We start from the raw sequence: 19,685 nt of genomic DNA on the forward strand, positions 1-19,685 counted from the left end.
TTTTCTCTCACTAAGATCTGCTTACATCAAGCAAACAGATGTACGTATCCAGAAATTTGTAGGAGCTGGGACACATACCCAGCCCTGCTTGGCTTCAGTGCCTTTATCCAATTCATACAAATAATAAAAACAGTCATACTAAAAGCAACCATAAGCCTAGCAGGGAACTTATCTCACCACCCTTGGTCGATTCTGCCGAAGAAAGCTCTTCATATCTCCTCCAGCCATGAGCTCAAGCAGAATGAAGCGAGGCAGCGTCTGTAGGCTAACACCGATGCACTGCACGATATTTTGGTGATTGAACTTACTGAAAGCCAAGATCACAGCAACATGGAAGAGAAAGACAGCATTAGTACCTGGCCGACATCCATCACGCTCAGTGTGCCTTGAGCTTTGACAGCTTGGATTGAAGCAAACCCTGATGCAGTGCAAGTTACCAAACAAATTCCTACTTCAGCCATATCAAAATGCCTCTCTGATTATGACAGGCCAGAGATCAGGGTTATGCTATGCTTTGCTTTGCCCATGAAGAGCTTTCAACAGAAGGTATGAAAAGCTGAAGGTAAAGCAGAGCCTTCTGGCTGTGAAGAGAGAATTTAATGGGCAGACTGACTAAAAGATGGCAGTGACATGAGAGGGAAAAGAAAGCTAAGCACTTCAAACATGCAAATATTATTGGCATTTGTGAAACAAAATCCTGGCTGGTGGGGATTTTAATTCAGAATTGGTTATTTTAAATATACTGCTGTCTAGTCTGGTGGACTCAGTTCAGTATCTAGTCTGCCGAAGAGGGGCTCAGCTAATACCTACTACAGCAGCTGCTTATGCGATGCTTTCTGCCTCTTACAAAAGTAAGCTGAGACTGTCAGGAAGCTTAGTAAGACTCGGTCATTAGAAAGCAGCATCTTCCCTTGTATAGTGATTACCTGGATAATACAGGAACTAAAAATGGAAAGGAAGCTGGGAAAGAGAAAGAGTCGTGTGCTACTAAGTGAATCAAAGCACTCTGTAATCAATTGAAATTGCTCTTTTAAAAACATACATCAGTGTTACCACCTGTTCAGCTGCCAAAGTTCTTGCAGACTTTAGGAAGTGGCACTATGTCATGAGATTCATGCTTTAATATGAGAAAACTAGCATCTAGGTATGAGCTGGGCCAGACAATGAGAAGAGGAACTGCATGTTGCAGAAATTAAGAATGCATAAATTCTGATCACTTACAATCAACCCTGACTGTACTGTTATTTTAAGGTTCCCCTTGACTACTATTGTTTTAAGCTTACGGATTTGGGTTAATGAAGTAAATTCCAAGATTGGAATACTTAAAGTACAGGTGGTAATAAGAATGACTGACTTATCTTTTCCAGGCTGTCTTATCTTTTCCAGTACACTGTCAGAGGGTTGTGCAGATGAGACCTTATAAATGTTCTGTCAAGCTTGCAAAGACATCAAAAGCCAGAACACATCTAAGAGAAATGACCATACTGGGAGAAGGGCTGTGTTCCATCTGTGCAAGCTACACATGCAGAGCCATATTCACTACCTTATCCCTGCAGAGGTTTCAGTGTCTCGCTCAGCTATTTTTGTGCAAAGAAAGAGTAAAAGCCAAGGACCTTCACTGCAAAAAGTGCTTACTTATGGCAAACTGTTCTACAGATAGGAAAAGCTAAAAGGCTGCAGTATGCTTAGCTACTGCCTGAAAACCACAATGGGAAAAGCTTTTCACACTTTCTCCTTCTTCAGCTGCCAAACCTGCTCTTATCAAAATTCTTACTTTTATTTGCAAGAGATAATATAGTTTAAGGCCTTGCATCCAAGCCTAAAAACTTACCTCCCTGGCACAAAGCCTGTGTTGTACCACCTTGGTGCTGATCTTGCAGAGGCTGAACTTCTGAGCTGCTGCACAGGTGGCTCTAATCTTTAGCTTTCCTATTGCTTTCTGTTTCATCATGGAAAATTTGTTTTAGCAAGGGCTTCGGGACATGACTTACACTTATCATAGAATGGTTTATGTTGGAAGGGACCTTAGAAAGGGCAGTGGGATTCTTTGAAAAGGAAAACATTTCAAACATAGAACATGTTTGTACAAAAATGTTGTGCCTTTTTAGTCCTCTGAACATGACCAGTAGAACCAACCAGCAGAATTTTTTGTTCAGATGTTGTACTGATTTTGGGTGGGATAGAGTTAATTTTCTTCACAGTAGTTCATATGGTGCTGTGCTTTCGATTTTTGATCAAAACATTGATCACATTGACATTTTAGTTATTGCTGAGCAGTGCTTACATAGTGTTAAGGCTCCTCACACTGCCCCGCCAGCAAGTAGGCTGGGGGTGCACAAGAAGTTAGGAGGGGACGCAGCCGGGACAACTGACACCAACTGACCAAAGGGATATCCCACACTGTATGACATTGTGCTCAGCAACAAAAACTGAGGGAAGAAGGAGGAAGGGGGGTCATCTGGAGTTTGGCATTTGTCTTCCCAAGTAACTGTTACGCATGATGAAGCCCTGCTTTCCTGGAAATGGCTAAATACCTGCCTGCCAATGGGAAGTAGTGAATGATTTCTTTATGTTGCTTTGCTTATGCACCCAGCTTTTGCTTTACCTATTATGCTGCCTTTACCTCAACCCATGAGTTTTCTTAATCTTGCCCTTACTATTCTCTTTCCCGTCCCACTGCTGTGTGGGGCTCAGCTGCCTACTGGCATTAAACTACAACAGGTGTGCAACAAAAGAACCTCAGTTACTTTCTTTGAGATGAACAAGTAGCTGAAACCAGTAACTCATATGCTATTAAAATGTCATCTGGTGAAAAACAAGGCTGATTTCTTTTCTGAACTCCAGCAAATGAATTAACAACTCTTATTACCTGCATTATTCCTTTTCCCCCTGCCCACCATCAGTATAAAAACCTTAAACTATACCTGATAATCAATGCTTCCATCAGGAAATCCATCTCATCCTGCTCAGAGCAGACTTCTGGCAGGGTCTGTTGAGAAGTAAAGACAGTGAGGACCATCCCACCAAAGAATTGAGAACAGTTAGGTGACCACCAGAGGAAAAGAAAAAAAAAAAAAGACAAGAACGAGAATGTAACATGTGAATCACTTCAGGATCATAAGAGGAGGGCCTCATCTTTTCAGTGCCCAGTTTATTGGACTGCACGTGACCCATCTGGCAGTTAAAGTTAGAGCAGGAAACTGGTGACCTACTTGGAGACTTTTGTGTGCATTTAACTGTATGCGGTGTTCTGGAGCAAAATAGCTTCAGGTACACATCAAGAAAGGCATTAGCTGGGGAATTACAAATCTAGTAAGCACTTTAAAGTGACAAGGGTTAATTTATTTTCCCTTTTCTGTATGTCCACATTGCAGTGCATGCTTCTATGTCGTATGACATATATAGTCACATGATTTAAATAATTCTATTACGTGGCCTTATAGCTTTCTCTCTTGCCAGCAGATCTGGAGAGCATCTGCCACTGATAAACATGCACTGAGAGTGCAGGGAGCTGTAGAAACAGCGCTTGCTACTGTGCCCACTGTTTTAACATTACGTGATGGTTTGGCCACAGCTGTGTGTAGTACCTGCTGCCAAACTGCATGCAGAGAGGTGGGACGTTTACTGCTCAGCGTGGTGAGGCTGGCATGGAAACAGTTCTTGTCATCAGCAGTGTGGGCTACAGAAGACCGGGTTGCATTTTGCTGTCTCAAATAAGTTAACACTTCACACAGGACAGTGCAGATGATCTATTAAATTGGTGGAATACCCACAAACAATATGTGGAATACGTTGCAAATGTATTTTTTAATTTATCCTCAGTCTGCACCTGCTTCTGCAAAGTCCGATCAGGACTGACACACTCCACCATAGAGCACGTGAGCATGGCCACAGCTTGGGCTCCATGGACACTCTACCGGTTTCCAGCCAGTGAGAACAGCCTTTTGATGATGTTTTGGGTGTCCACCTTACAGTGAACTGGGTGAACAAGTGGGCAGGTGGGCAGATGGGGCCCTAACAAGTAGCCATCGTTGCTGAGACTTGCAAAACTGGTGACATCCTCGCTGGATTATCACAACTGAACAACATGCGAATCTACTTCTGTTTGGCTCTGTGCTGTGGTACCTCCTCCAGTCTGGGCTGTGAAACTGGGCTGGGCCGTTACAACTGCTTGCTAGTGTCTGCTCTGGGTTTTCATGCACATTTGTTCAGTGGCACAGGGAAGTTCATAACAAAATGCCATAATGTATGATCCTTTCACTTCTTTTTTTTATGAGGGTTTTGAAGGACAGGATAAATAACAATAGAACTTTTTTTTTTTATTAATGAAATCTATGTTTTGGGCTGAACTCATAGAAGCAGGTTTGGTTCTCTGAGTCACAAGCTTATAAAAGAACAAAAGCAGGCTCTGAGCATCCTTAACTTCAGGGCTGAGTAACTGACAAATCCTGAGGCAACAGCAGTAATTTCACAGCAACCCAGCCTGTTATCTCTTGCCATTAATGACACAGAAATTAGCACGATATCGCAGTGTATATTCACAGCAGCATTTTAACGCTGCATTACTAAGAGACTACCTGAAAGTTTCACATATGATAGACAAACACTACTCTCAGTATAAAGGAAATGTAATTGAGAAACAATACAAATTTTTAAATACAGTAATGTCATGTGAAAAACTTAGAAGAAAGCACTCAAACCCACTGAAATGCAGAAGTAATAGTATATAAAGCATTACTATAAATGTTTACTGTTTGATTTAACATTAAGGCTTCATGCTAATATTTCCCAGGGCTTTCTTTTCTTTATACAAGATTTAGAAATCCCCTTCTAGTCCACAATGCCCCCAAAATTTTTGTTTGTTGCTATTTTTTCCCCCTTAAGTTTCTTTTTTTCTTGGCTATTTGTATCTATAAGAATCAGTGAATCATAGAATGGTTAGAGCTGGAAAGGACCTTAAAGATCATCCAGTATCATCTAGTAAAATCATCGTGGCAGAAAAGCCATTGTGGTAGATTCTCTGCTGGGGTGAACTGATGGTTCTGTATTGATTTCAAGGGAGCTATATTTATTTGTGTTGACAGAGAATTTGTTATTTTATTTTAACTAGTCATATTATGCAGTCTCCAGGTGACTAATTCACACATCTGAGGGCACTGACTCTATCTCTCCTGAGCAATGGGAATGGAGCTTTCAAAAGAGATTGGCCTTTTTAGATTCTCCTCCTAGTTAGATGACAACTTACAACCATTATGCATGCAGCAAACAAGACAGATGCTTTATTTTTAACCTGCTGCTAGTGCCATACAACTTAAACATAAAATTTTATAATTCCCGGAAGCAGCAATGCGTGGAAACCTGCATTACACACATACATATGTCATTATGCATGTGATGAACATGAACCTCCAACTGGAATAGTAATAAGATAATATGGCTCTTACGGGTAATTATTGTTGTATAAGAAATTTAGGGGTACTGACCTTGACAGCCACTTGAAGAGGGTTGGGATCCCCTGCAATGCCTACCACGGTTCCCTCATAAACCTCACCAAATGCACCATGTCCTAGTGCCCTGGAGGAAAAAAGAGAGAGAACAGATGTTACTATGCCCCTAGATCCAGCTTTACCCAAGCTCTTCTCTTCATCCAGTCCAAGAACAGCAATAGAACCTGCTCTAAGAGATGGAATCAACAACAGAGTTTTGTTTTCATCTCAAAGCCTCTGAAAATAACTTCTCAGTATTTTCTGTCATTGTGACTAAAGCAAGGAGGTTGGATCCTTACTGGTTCTGAACAAATAAAGCAGCCTGCTCAATCCTAGGGTCCCATCACCAAGTATGGCAAGAGCAAGGCAAGAAAGAACTAGAGAGAAACAGAATAAGGTAGCTGCAGGCTGATGTCTTCAGGAGATGGTGTAAGACAGCATGTAAGAATAATCAAGTTTCTCCTTCTAAAGTTTACATAACTTTGATCAATATAATCTGGATGGCATGAAGTCAAAGAGCAACCTAGCATGTTATTTCCTCCTGACAGGAAATGATGAAAAAGAAGTACTGCTACAGATTTGGAAGGGAGTTACTGCCAGGTGACAAGCGTAATCCAGCACATCATATAAAAAGGACAGAGGTGAAATACCCTATGCTTTGTGTGGAAACATGGAACAGAAGACTCATAAGCTTATACTTCTGCTTGAGAACTTTATGGAATCAAAATATCTTCGAGAAAGTAGTAAGTGTCACATCTGTTCTATTTTGGCTGGCTTGGACTAGGTGCTTTCCAGTTAGTCAGACAAGGTGGACCTTGTTTGCTTGTCCTGGATACTCGATGATGAGTAAAACAAGCATGTAAGCCTTACCTCTGCCTTTGCATCAGAGAGCAACCCCTGCTGCAAGCCTTACCGAAGCAGAGAGATGTTCTTCCGTGGGATCTCCTTCAGCTCGCTCAGAGTGGCAGCCTTCCCTGCAAAGCAGTAGTTGGGATTGTAATCTGTCATGATGGCTGATGTGCGGATTTTGCTCAGTTTATATTCTGGGCTCTGCAGTCGTGCTCTGGCTCCTTCCAGCTGCTGCTTCTTAAGGTGATAAACTGGGGGTGGGGAGACAAATAAAAACACAGAAACAAGATCAACACTTGGAGAGAAAAGACAATGCTGGCCACGCAGAACAGAAAGAAACCAACTCTGTAATTATAAATGCTCAAGAAGTATCTTTAGCTTACCAGTATCATGCTCTTCTCCATGCTCTGTAGTGATTTAATACTGGATATGCAAACAGTCTTATTCCTGCAGAGTTATTCCTAATCACCTGGGAGCAACTAAGGTTTCCTCTGCTTCTTTGTACATTGGCTGAGGAAAGGCTGCTCCACAAGACACCTTGCTGGCATCAAGTCACAAAAAGCACACCATCTCCCTGAATTAATTATATGTTTAATTACAGGCTGTGACTTCATCCTATAGAGCAATGGCTGCTAAAGAAATGCCTGCTAAGAGGGCTTTCCAAGCTCTTTTGTTAGCAGCAAATACCAGACCAGAGCAGTTCTGGCCCTTTGGGATTATGTTTGTGCAGGATTATGTGTGGGACGGTGATGTTTGCTATGACTTCTTTCTCCTTGTCCCTCTCATCCATTTGGGAGACCACAACACTCTGGTTCCGAGTATTAAAAGTAAAAGCATGTGGTTGAATGGTGTCCTTTTGTCTAATTTAACTGGGAAAAGCCAAGTCAAAGGGTGATAAGGAGTAAGAGTTACTTACTGATAGATAGGCTGCCACAAGTCAGGATCATTCCAAGCACCACAATCACAGCCACAACAGCAATGAGGAGTGGGAGAGGAAGGTGTCCATCTGGGATAGGACCCTGGGGCACTGGATAAAGATAATTAGAGATGCATTAATCAGAAAACAATCAAAGCTGCTGTAGAGCATCCCTCTCAAGGTCCTATTTCAGAAAACAATACAGAGATCATGATAAGACTATCTTATAAAAATTATAGCAAGTCCCTCTAAAGCCCTGGAGGTAGAAAAAATACCTAAATAATTTTCAAAACATTCCGAGGACAGAAAACTAACTGAAAAAACACAGACTGCTTATCCATTCTTCAGCTTTTTACTAATGGGTAACACCACTGCTCTCGAGCTGCAACTCTACAGCCTTGATGCTTTGGAGTTGCAGGAGACTGTTAGAAAATAACAGCGAATACCAGGCATCAGCTGAACAGGCACAGTGGGAAACTGCTGTGGAAGGAAGTAATTTGTGGCTTAAATAACTCAGCAGTAGGTGGTACGTTATACTGGAGAGGTATTTACGCTTAAATATCTGACACACTGTGCCCATTCAGGAAATTTACACTGTGTCTCTTTACTGATATTTTACCTTCTGCCTAATCTAAATCTGAATTTTGGAGATGTCGATAGAGATGCAGCTCAGTGTTTAAGGAAAGGACATGAGGAATTTTCAGTCATATGTTTGACTGACTTTTCTCATAACGCTGTGTACACTGGAGCCACCAGCTGTAACTTGGGGATGTGACCATCAAAAAAGCCAGGAGAGAGACGATACAAAGAATACAGACATTATCCAGTGAGGATAAAACTCCACATCTTACCAGTGCAGGTGACGTTGTCGTTGGCTAGCACAGCACCCATCTCACACTGACAGACTGGCAGGTTGGTGTCAGGGTCCCGCTTACAGTTGTCTGAGTGGCAGTGGCTGCAGTTAAGATAGATCTGAACCTCCACCTCACCATGACTCTCCATGGCTGAATGAGGAACCAGACACAAAAGGTGGGTTTAGTTTAGCTTTTCCCATCTTGTTCCGGTAAGGAAAAAAATAGATCAGGTACCTATAACTTCTCTCTTTCTCTGCAGTAGAGAAGATAGCCCAACACAGTGTGGACACACGTCAGAAACCTTAGGGAGGTTTCTTCCCCAGGAGGGAAGAAGATATTGGATGCCTCAAGCAAACAGAGAGGTCCTGAGGTGAAATGACCTGGAAATGTCTTGGACTGAGGTTGTGAAGTCGAACTTGATGACTGGTGTCTCTCCTGGCTTAGAGGTTGAGAGGAAAATGGTCCCAGAGCACTATAGATACATTTAAAGAAATCACCACATCTAAAGATCTGGCCTGCAGAGTGAAATATGCCTGAATGAAATCCACAAAAAGCAAAGAAAGGAGGAGAGGGAGCAGGAAAGAGGAAATAGAGAGGAAGAAGAAAAAAGGAGGAAGAAAATAACTAAGAGGAATAAGTAGTAGTATATTGTACCTGCCAGGGGATGCAAGAAGATCTCTCCAATGGGGTTCACAAAAGAGATGCCATCCTGCCCACTGGCTGTGATATCATCATTATCAGAGGCATGCCCCCCTGGGGAAAGAAAGAATATGGCTAGCTGATCAGTGCTGTATGCTGCAAAAATGTGATGCCTTTGAAGGGCTGCATTCGTTCCTGGTTATCACCTGGGGTCACTCTGCAACCTTTCAGGGATATATTAATAGGTATGGTGTCCTTGATGGATAAATACTCACTTGACCCAGCCAAGCCAGTACAAGGCTAGCAAAGTGACTTATTCCAATGTAGATTTCTCAGTTCAGCAAGGTAAAAATATATTTGCTTTAAACAGAAAAAAGAAACAGAACATCTTCTGTGGGCAACCTGGGGACAAATGAAGGGGCGATTCAGCATGCCTTCCAAATACTAAATCATATAGCAACACTTCTATAACCTTGACTTCGCCAGTTCAAGACAGATGGTGGACAGCGGGGCAGGTTCAGCTTGAAGTATCTGTGAATCATCTTCTGCAGTAGCGTACCTCTGCACTAAGAGCTCTAGCCCTTAACTGCAGGTGCTCTGAAGGGTACAAAATTAGACAGCATGACTATTCCTCCAACAGACATACCTTTGTAGCCTCCACCTCCTCCACCAGAAGTACAAGCTCCTCCTCCCCCACCAAAGCCACCAGAGGTGGCCCACTGGAGCTTGGCTAGTGCTTGAGGACAAGCTTGACCCCCTTCTCCACCTTCCAGAAGGGACTTCCCAGCCTGAGGAAACAGAGTCTCATCTTGCCAGCCACCACCTCCACCTTCACAGTCAGAGAGTGAAAGAATAAAACAAGAACACGTGAGGGGAGCACAAGCAGAGGAAAGTAGAAGAGATACTGTAAAGAGACACAAATTGGACCTTTGTAATTTTTTAAGTGCCTGTATTCAAGTTAACTCCTTCTTTAAGGATAAGAGAATATACAGACAAGCTCCTTTTTGCCACGGATAATAACAAAGTAGAAACCTAATGCACATCCTGTCGTATGTGCTGCACAACCAGCACCTTAGCACCAATTTCTAGTGGCATTAGGGAAATAAGGAGCCCACCACTGCCCTTCATGATAACTGGTTAGTGCTTTCAGCCATGTGAGATGCTGAGCTCCCTGGGGAAATAAAAAATAAACTGGATTTCCTCATCTCCCTCTAGCGGCCCCTCTATAAGGCTATTACAGCAGGAGATGGAGAACCACTGGATGTTTTTGTCTCTTAGGAGTAGATTCTAGCCACAGCTGTTACAAGATTATAAATAAGCTTCCATTTCTGGTATAATTCCCATAATATAATTCTTGTTATTAGGGTTTCAGGGGAGTATCAGGGAAAAAGTCTTCTCTTCAAAGGCCATTGTTACAATGTGGAGGACTGTGCTCCATCCTCCAGATACCATTTTCACTGAATCATTTCAAAGAAGAGAAGAGCTCTCCTATGGAATAGTCTCTACTGGAGCACTCATCACCTGTCTTTTTATCTGGTGATATGCCATATAAGACATCCTTTGTAGACTACCAGCATATTTCTAAGAACTACTGCCACAGAAAAACTTCAAAAGACCAAAGAGAAGCCCCTCACTTCATGCCTACAGGACAAACTTGCATATTCAGCCATCTGATTCAGACCCTGTGTGGTTGTAGTGTCTCACCTGCTGCCCCACAGTCCTCCCACTGACTCCAGGTACTGCAGTGCTGTTCTCAAATTGCTCCAGGGGTATGTCGTCCAGGGAGCTGTCCTGAGCCTTCAGATAGGCTTTTCTCCTCCCTCCTGCTGCGATGAGCAAAGGTTCGAAAATCCCATCCTTCTGCTGGAAAACCCCCCATCAAACATCAGAAAAAACTTCACATCCCTTGGATATGTGAACTCACACAAACTCATCAAAAAGCATTAAAGCATCCCAAAGAAGAGTGGCCCAAGTCCAGGGCAATGCTACTGATTGGTTTCCTAACTGCACTACAAAAATGTTTTTACACAGTGTTTCTGTGTACAAAAATAACACCAGGGGTTTTGGGTCGGTTTTTTTGGTAGGACTGTTGCCAATGTTACAGTGGGATCCTGGTGTGATCCCCAGACCTGAGCTGTCAAGAACTGAGGTATCAGTTCAGCTAAGTTAGCGACAGTGACAAGTTTGATGAAGGATATGAAAAGAGACAAAGGATTTAAATTAAAACAACAAAAAGACAAATAGAGACACAAGGATAGGGAGGACGGAGAGGGGAACCTCTTTTTTCATCACCTTTTTTTAAGAACTGAGTATCATATGACATAATTGGCAGTGAAAGCTAGTTGCTCAGATGAACACTGCTTAGGGAGTATGCAAAGAGGAAATACTTACTCTAAAGATGTAGGTTGCACCTCCTCCACCCCCACCTCCTCCAGCCCCAGTCCTTCAGGTCCTTTTTTTTTTTTGTAATCTTCTTCAATGAGAGATGACTCCCCTAAGCAGATCTTCTGGGTTTCAGGATTGCCCTGAAAGGAGACAAGAGATGCACTCAGATATCAGCAAGAGGCAATACCAAAGAATTCATGCTGAAAAGAGCCTATGTGATAAAAGGACTTTAAAATCATTTGGTCTAGCATTAGAAGACACATATAAACATTTATGTAACCAATTTCTATTTGTCACGAGTGTGGTTTTTGTCATTACATATGTCTAATACAGGGACCACTGTAGTTAGTGCGAAGATTCCTACTAGTTTTGATAGGCTTTGGATTCTTAGTATTTAAACTTAGAGAGTATCTAACACAGTGCAGCCACAACACTGTTGGATGCTTCCATAAATAATATTAAATTATCTGAAATCCTAGCAGACAGAAAGAAACCTAGGCTGTGGAAAAATAAGAGAGGGATCACACAACTCTCACCTACTAGCTCCCCACTTAAAATAAGCAGAAGAAAGCTGATGAAGAACTTATTTCAAACACCAGGAGCTTAAAGCAAAGTTCCTGTGGACTTCATATTTGTTTGTGCATTTTGGGATTGTTTTTCCTTTCAGAGTTCTTTATATTTGTTTTGAGATTCTTTCTAACTTGGTTTATTGGTTCTTCCTAGTCTCCTGACTGGATTTCATTGCTGGATCCTGGGATTTCTGTCTTTCATCACCAAATCCCAAGCCACCCACTGAATCTCACTGAATCGTATCTGCAAAGCCTCTGTCCACATGTGCTTGTGCAGCCCTCACCCCAGGGCAGGCATCCTCCCCCTGCTGCCCCACTAAGATGTACAGCAGCTCATCTTTCTCCAGCTGGAAGGTGGCCGAGATGAAGACCCCGTGGGACCTCTTATTGTGGTTTTTGGCTCCCTTCCCTCCAGCTGCTCCATAGGCAGAAATCCTGGAAGAAAAAGTAAGTAGTTAATGAGGCAAATCTCATACTTCTTATCCCCAAAGCAACTCCACCTTCAAGCTCTCCCCAGCCTGCAATCCCAAACAGGCATTGCTCCAGAGCGGGTCCCCTGCTGCAGCATCTCATGGCTATTCTTTGTCTGAGACCCATGCAGCCGAGGCTGCTCAAAAGGATAGACCCACTCTACACTATAGCGCTGGAGACAGAGACTTCAGGAGCAAAAAACATGAGCTAGTGTAGCCAAATCTAGAAGACCAAGGCTTTGGGACTGAAATGATGGCAGCACTTCCACTTGATCACATGCCCACAGTCACTTGTGTTCTGATCTAAGTCACCACTCCACGATTCCAAGCTTCATGGTAGCTCAGACGCAAATCCTTACAGCTAGTGCTCCTATTTCTCTCTTACTTCACTGCCCCCTCTACCCACTCAGTACCGATGGTCCCACACTTATGCTCCACGAACAAAAAGTAGTTAAATTTGTCTGCCTTTCCAGCACACACTGATACTCACCTGTATCGATTTGTGGCTGGCACTCTCCAGACTTGCACTCCCCGGAGCCTGCCCTCTTTCTCCACGGACACCGACACGTTGCTGTTCTTATAGGCACTGTTGCACTGAGCTTGAGTTGGCCCATGTGGACCACTGGCACCACATGTTGTGAACCACCACAGAACAACAGATGTGTCCCCTGTGACCAAAACAGCAAGAATTGGGGCAGATGCGAGCTTCTCTTTATTTCTCAGACATCTGCAATTGGCTGCATGGAATTGGCTGGATGGCTGCACTCAAAGAGTTGTGGTCAATGGCTCGATGTCTAAGTGGTGAGCAGGGACGAGTGGCATTCCTCAAGGTTTGGTACTGGGACTGGTACTATTCAGCATCTTTGTTGGTGACATGGATGTTGGGATTGAGTGCACCCTCAGCAAGTTTGCCAATGACACCAAGCTGGAGGCAAGGGATGCTATCCAGATGGATCTTGACAGGCTTGAGAGGTGGGCCTGTGCAAATCTCATGAAGTTCAACAAGACCAAGTGCAAGGTCCTGCACTTCTCCTAAGGAGAAGGACTTGGGGATGTTGGTCGATGAGAAACTCAACATGAGCCGGCAATGTGCACTCGCAGCCCAGAAGGCCAGCTGCCTTCTGGGCTGCATCAAATGAAGCACGGCCAGCAGGTCAAGGGAGGTGATTCTGCCCCTCTACTCCGTTCTTGTGAGACCCCACCTGGAGTACTGCGTCCGGCTCTGGAGCCCCCAACATAGAAGGACATGGACCTGTTGGAGTGAGTCCAGAAGAGGGCTGTGAAGATGATCAGAGGGTTGGAGCACCTGTTCTATGAGGACAGGCTGAGAGAGCTGGGCTTGTTCAGCCTGGAAAAAAAAAGGCTCTGGGGAGACCCTGTAGTGACCTTCCAGTACCTAAAGGGGGCCTACAGGAAAGATGGGGACAGACTCTTTATCAGGCAGTATAAGTGATGGGACAAGCGGTAATGGTTTTAAACTAAAAGGCGGTAGATTTAGATTAGATATTGGGAAGAAATTCTTTACTCTGAGGGTGGTGAGACACTGGAACAGGCTGTCCAGAGAAGTTGTGGATGCCCCATCCCTGGAAGTGTTCAAGGCCAGGTTGGATGGGACTTTGAGCAACCTGGTCTAGGGGAAGGTGTCCCTGCCCAGGGCAGGGGGATTAGAACTAGATGATCTGTAAGGTCCCTTCCAACTCTAACCATTCTATGATTCTATGATTCTCTGAATTCACAGAACTATAAAACCAAAGGTCAAGTGTCATTGAAACAAACAACTGTTCCTGTTGATATCTTTCCTTAATGATCCTTTGATAACAAAATTCACATTATTATTATTCCCAAAGAACATTTTTATATAAAAAATAGATGATCAAGAGAAAGACCATGTTGCAGTAGTATATGCTATATACAGGGCTTTAAAACTCAGTGTGTCTATTTGATCACATGCCTATTAATTATTATAGTCATATAAAAAATGTTTAAACTTGCATTTACAATGTTGAGGACTTGAAAGCCAATACCTGCTAAAGTTAAATTTATCTGTTCAACTTTAACTCTGCTCCCGTGTAATACAATCCACTAAGATACCACCCTCAATTATATGATCACAGAGTACGTATATTATCCCAACTTTATTCTAGTCTCAGCACAACTACTGCTCTGTCTATAGCCACTGTTTTCTTTTTTCCCCCTCTCACTTTATTTCCTGCACACTATTTAATAAATCACAGACTGCAGATAAACACCATCAGTTGGAGGGGGGAGGGTGAAGGCAGACTTCTGAGAAGGGGTTTATCCAAGTGTCTCACAGACACTATCAAATTTCTCTTCCTAGTGCCGGTATGAAGCAAGGAATTATTACACTTTCCACATGAGAACTGAAGCATATACACAGAAATAAACTGGGTGCTGTTGAAAACATCTTCCATTACAACTAGTGACCACCTATGAAAGGTGGTAAAAGTTTTAAGTGACTTGTCTCAGGCTTGCACAAGAACGCTGTGACAGCAGCAACAGCCTCTTGCTACTTTCAGTAGGGGCCCTTTTCCTCCAAGACATTTTTTTCCTGGCTCTCATTAAGCATTTTTTTTTTTTGTTTCTACAACAATGCAGCAGGTAACCATGTCCTCCATTTCACAACCCTTGTCTGAGACCCAAACATATGCATCTTGTCCAGTGAATGAGATAACACCTAAGAATAAAACCATTCAATAATGTATCTAAAAACTGTATGATGCAGTGCATGCACAAGGGCCAGAGTCAGAAGTAGAATTGTTTAAGGGTTGAATGATTAACATAGCAGTAGAAATTACAAACCTTTACAAGAAAAATTCTATTCTTGTTTAAAGGAAGAGGCAAGCAAAACTATCCTCAACAGATGTCATCCTATGAACACGCAGATGGATCACTGGGGTAAGAGCGTTAGCTGCATTACAGAAACCTCTGCCTCTTGAGCTAACAGGAACTGACAGCAGTACAGATTGTCACATTTCAGGTGGACAGAGTCTTCAGGAGGTGGTGCAGTCACACACAGGTATTTGTTGGCAGCGAAGCAGCCTCAAGCATAACCTCCACCCTTCAGGCCCTCCTTTAGACAGCTCTTCTCACCCACACAGTTGTTATCTGTCCTCCAGTGGCAGTTTCTACTGCTCTCAGTAAACTAGTCCTCAGTGTCCCCTGTTCTCGTAGTTTTTCACCCAGTTTTTCTCCTCAGTGGATTTCCAGATCCTCACTTGCCCTCCCTGGATCTTCATCTTTACGCCCCTGTTCTCCACTCATTAGGTTCAGCTTCACTGCTCACCAAATCTCAGTAAATCTCTTTCTATCCCCAGTTTTCTGCACTGGTCTACACTTTTTGCTCCTGAGCTGGCTTTTGTGCACTCCAAATTTGAGTCTTGCAGCTTCTGCTTTTACTTAAAGCTTCTTTATTTAAAGGTTATGTTTTTCTTTAAAGAGGTCCTTCTATTTAAGGACTGGTGAGTTGGGCTTCAGCAAACTGCTGCCCTATAGCCACAGATTACCTGACATGGTCTCCACATCTTTGGGATGGGTTATATTTAGTTGCCCTGTTGCTATAGGGCAGGCAGATCACACACAAGAGATGGGAAGGGAGACAGCTTTTATAGCCAAGAAACAGGTTTTTAGTCCTGAGTCATGTACCTGGGAGGGAGGGCTCTTCCAGTGGGTTCAGAAGATGCTCATCCAGGATACTAATCTCCCGTGGGTACTGGTGCTTCCCACCAAAATGATTTGGTTGTCTTCCTGTAATAGTTTGTAGAAGAGATAAGAAAGATGGCAGGATGGTAGAAAAGAGGGATGGAAAATTTAAAGATCACATGAATGAACCAAGTACAACCATTTGGTTAAAATAAGTAAACAATACCTTGGGCAGAAAAGGTGTTTTAAACAACCATATTTTTTTTTTTACTCTTTTAGGCCCATGACTTGGGTTGGCTACTTGTATCTGTGATGAAATCAGTGGGTCTTCGCATGAACACAAACTCTGCAGGTTATCCCATGCAGGCTCACCTGCAGGATAAGCTTCTTGGCCAGCAAATCGCACTGGACGTGATTACAAGAGACTTTAGGAAAAACATAGTGTGGGAGAACAGATACTACTTATTGATGTTCTGCTGGTCAAACAGGCAAGTGACAATTCTGGACAGGCAAATGAGTGGAGGTGTAAAGGAAAGCAATAGCAAAAATTGTTATCTTTGGTTCTGAATGGCATCATGATAAGTAAACTAGCCTAACAGATAGCTCCTCTCTCGGCAACCAACTTTGAGCACCTCAGACCTTGCTTAGAGAATAAATTATTAAATAAAATTACCTGTATCACTAACATACACAGTTAAGAAACAGCAGCATACCCTTGACACAAGCCGTAAATTTTTGGACAAACCATTTTGAAAAACACAGAGCAAAACACTACGTTTCTGACCAGTGAAATAGGCCTTTAAAAATCAGCCCTTTCTCAGAGAGGAAGGACTTCAAAGCCATTGCTGATGCAAAGCATCTGAATGCATTGAGAATACCACACAACCAAAGCTGCCTTACAACAGGAAAAAGTAATAACTGAACCCTTGTCTTATAATCTACAAGCATCCTGTTTCAATAGTTAAATTACCCATTTTTATGCAGACCTTTGATTGGAAAATCTTTGTAAGAAAAAGGAGAGACTTCCTTCCATTTTATGAGCCCTCAGTTAATTTAATACTGAACATTTTTCATTAGTTGAAAAACATTACAAATATTTCAATTTGTTCCAGTTGTGAGATTCTAACAGCTGTTTGATGCTCTATTCAAAAGAGACTCACTCAGTTCCAGCTGGACAATTATCTCTGCTGCAAAGCCACTGCTCTAAATAGCGATAATTAACACCCTTGTTAGCTGTGTCAGAAAGGCCAAATAACTAATTGAAGCATGGAGACCTTGCTGAGCTTTTACTCCTGAGAATATTCCCCCAAGGTCTGACTGAAAGAACGTTGATGGATGGAAGTAAAAGGGAGCTTTATACTGACACACTCTGTTCATACTGAGATAGAGAACTTCAATGGATGGAGTTGTCAAGCCAGAGAAAAATGAAATTAACCCAAAACAAATGATCTGGATCAAAGACAAGAAGAAAAACTCAATGAAAAAGACAATGCATGGCCAGAAAAGGTGCCTGTCTCCCAAGGCCTGCACTGAATTAGGAATCCCAAAGGTCACAACAGTTTCAGACCCTTACAGACATACAAGAAGCCTAGTTATGTTTGCAGAGCAAAGAAATGTAAATCATTCTCTGAAATAGAGAGTCAGTCTGTGTGTCTGCATGGATTTTTTTGCAGCATCCCAACTGAGTATCCTAAGGCAATGCCTCGTTTCCAAACAAACAATCTTTCCTCCTTCTCCAAACAGTCTCAAACCCTCAAAGCACTGGAAGAAAGCTTCTGTCTCCTTCATGCTCAGCAGCAGACGAGCTGCAAGACAGGCTGAGCATCAACCCTGTCCACATGAGCCCTTAACTCTTAGAAGGCTGATATTTTATGCAGCGTCAGACATGAATTTGTAAAGTGGCTTTTTCTACAAACATGATGTAGCCCTGGGATCCTGGGGCTGGTGCTCCAGTCTGTTTTAGCTTCCACTTCCTCCTCTGACAGCCAACACGTTGACTGTAAGTGAACAGAAGGGAACAAGACTTAATTCATATTAAGGTGTACTTTGATCAGAAAAAATTATGAAGAACACAGGACTCCTTTCTCCAGGATTTAGCTAATGCTGTCCATTTCCACAATGAAAAGGGACAAAGGGAGGCGTAAAGGAGAAAGACAGGGCATCTCCTGCAGGCAAAGAGCTGAAGTAACTCACTCTTACTTCCCTGTCTCTGGGACTGTAATGAAAAAGATATAGTGATCCTGGGGCCAGGATTAATCAGAGTAAGGTGCCCCACAGGATCCTCAAAGTATGCATGGTCCCTCAGAGATGTCACCTTACTGTTGCAGGTTGGAGAATTCCTGGAAACCTCGCGAACTTGTCCTGGAGTGGGACAGAGAATGAGGAAGCTGCACCAGCTTCCCCCATCCCTTTGGTCGATCTATTGCATTTCTAATCAACACCTTCTTAAATCAGCGAAATGAGGCAGTAGTGGGGCTTGAACCACCCCCTACCACTCATCTCAAGCAATAAGACTAGCAGGTGAACAGAACCAGACTTTGCCGGGTCGGGGACTCCAAAGTCAAGAACTAGAGATATATTATACAAAAGCTCTCTTTGGACAGTCATGCTATTTATAAACCAGTCTTCTGGGAAATTGGAAATTATGCACAGAACGAAATGTAATCCCTAGGTCAGGGCAGTAGAGTGCACTTTGATAGACCACAGACCTGTGATCTTAATTGGAACAATATAATTCTCAGAGCACCAAAAGGTAATAGTAAAAGCAGTGATCGCATAAGCACTGAGGAGGGCAACAACCAGCACTCTGTTTGCTGTGCCAGCTCACATTTTCACGTTTAGACTCCCAAAATTCAGACTTCTTCCTATGAAAGCTCTAGTCCACTAAAACGATAAAATATCTTTCTGCCTGTCCCCTAACAGTTCTCACAATGAACAGGACCCATGTCATCTGGTCTGTGACACTGTCTTACACAAGGTAATTGTATGAACCAGAAGGTGGTTTCATCTCACCCTTTTCACATGGAAAACATCTGCCACTGCCCAGGAGCTGCCATCCAAAGAACGGTCTGTTTGGTTTTTGTTCTTATTGATTTCCCCTAAACTGCCCTCGCTACCCACTTGTTTTCCTCCTAAATCTTACTGAATATTCCCTCTAGATTTTCAGGTATATGGAAAACCTTACCTTTCCCAGCTTGCATACAGACAAGCAGTGCTTTCAGAGTCTGCACTGAGTTTTGTAGAGCAATTGAACTACAGGATTGAAATAGATGGAAAAAATAATATTTACATCCTAGCAAGCAGCAAATTCTTCCTTCCTGCCATACATCCTTCCTGCTGCCCTCATGCAAAAAATTCACTGCTTGGACCTTAATTGGCTCCATCTCTGACATCTGAAACCTCTCCTTGCCAGGGAGAAATAATTTCATTATTGAAAACACAGCAGAGCTGCTGGACTGCTCTGCAACCTAACTGAATTAAAGTCATGAGAAGACAAATGCAAGGGAGTTACTTTCAGAGGCGAGAAAACATCAATTTGCAAAGAGGATTCAAGGAACAGTGGCAAGCGCAAGGCTTCCGAGAAACAAGTTTTCCTTCCTGATGTCTTTCTTCTGCATGAGTCACACATCTTTGGATCACACCTTCAGATGGGGTAAGTGGTAGCTCCTCCTGAACATCAGAATGATTTATACTAATTGAAAATGAGGAGTAACTTGGCCGATCTAATGGACAGGCTCTTATAACTTTGCTGCAGTGCCATTTAAGCCCCACCTATTTACCAGAGGATATATCCCTACACCAGAGCCATAAAAATGTCTGTGGGTAAACTGGAGGCTCTATTTGTTCTCAGGAGGGCA

The 19,685-nt window shown here is 42.8% G+C and overlaps 1 protein-coding gene across 1 annotated transcript in view; it reads right to left on the reverse strand.

The window, feature by feature from the left end:
• Positions 1-19,685, reverse strand: part of LTK (leukocyte receptor tyrosine kinase) — a gene marked incomplete at both ends in the record, with an annotated part of 97,013 nt that overhangs the window by 9,376 nt on the left and 67,952 nt on the right. The window contains 16 exon segments of the mRNA XM_082485636.1: positions 178-307; positions 2,925-2,989; positions 5,484-5,574; positions 6,400-6,586; positions 7,252-7,362; positions 8,103-8,255; positions 8,760-8,858; positions 9,391-9,573; positions 10,449-10,458; positions 10,461-10,607; positions 11,136-11,180; positions 11,182-11,208; positions 11,210-11,269; positions 11,983-12,133; positions 12,659-12,836; positions 15,832-15,933. Coding sequence (XP_082341762.1) covers positions 178-307; positions 2,925-2,989; positions 5,484-5,574; positions 6,400-6,586; positions 7,252-7,362; positions 8,103-8,255; positions 8,760-8,858; positions 9,391-9,573; positions 10,449-10,458; positions 10,461-10,607; positions 11,136-11,180; positions 11,182-11,208; positions 11,210-11,269; positions 11,983-12,133; positions 12,659-12,836; positions 15,832-15,933 — 1,739 coding nt within the window.

This window comes from Vanellus vanellus, assembly GCF_965231255.1.
Source record: "Vanellus vanellus genome assembly, chromosome: 6".
Taxonomy (NCBI): Eukaryota; Metazoa; Chordata; class Aves; order Charadriiformes; family Charadriidae; genus Vanellus; species Vanellus vanellus.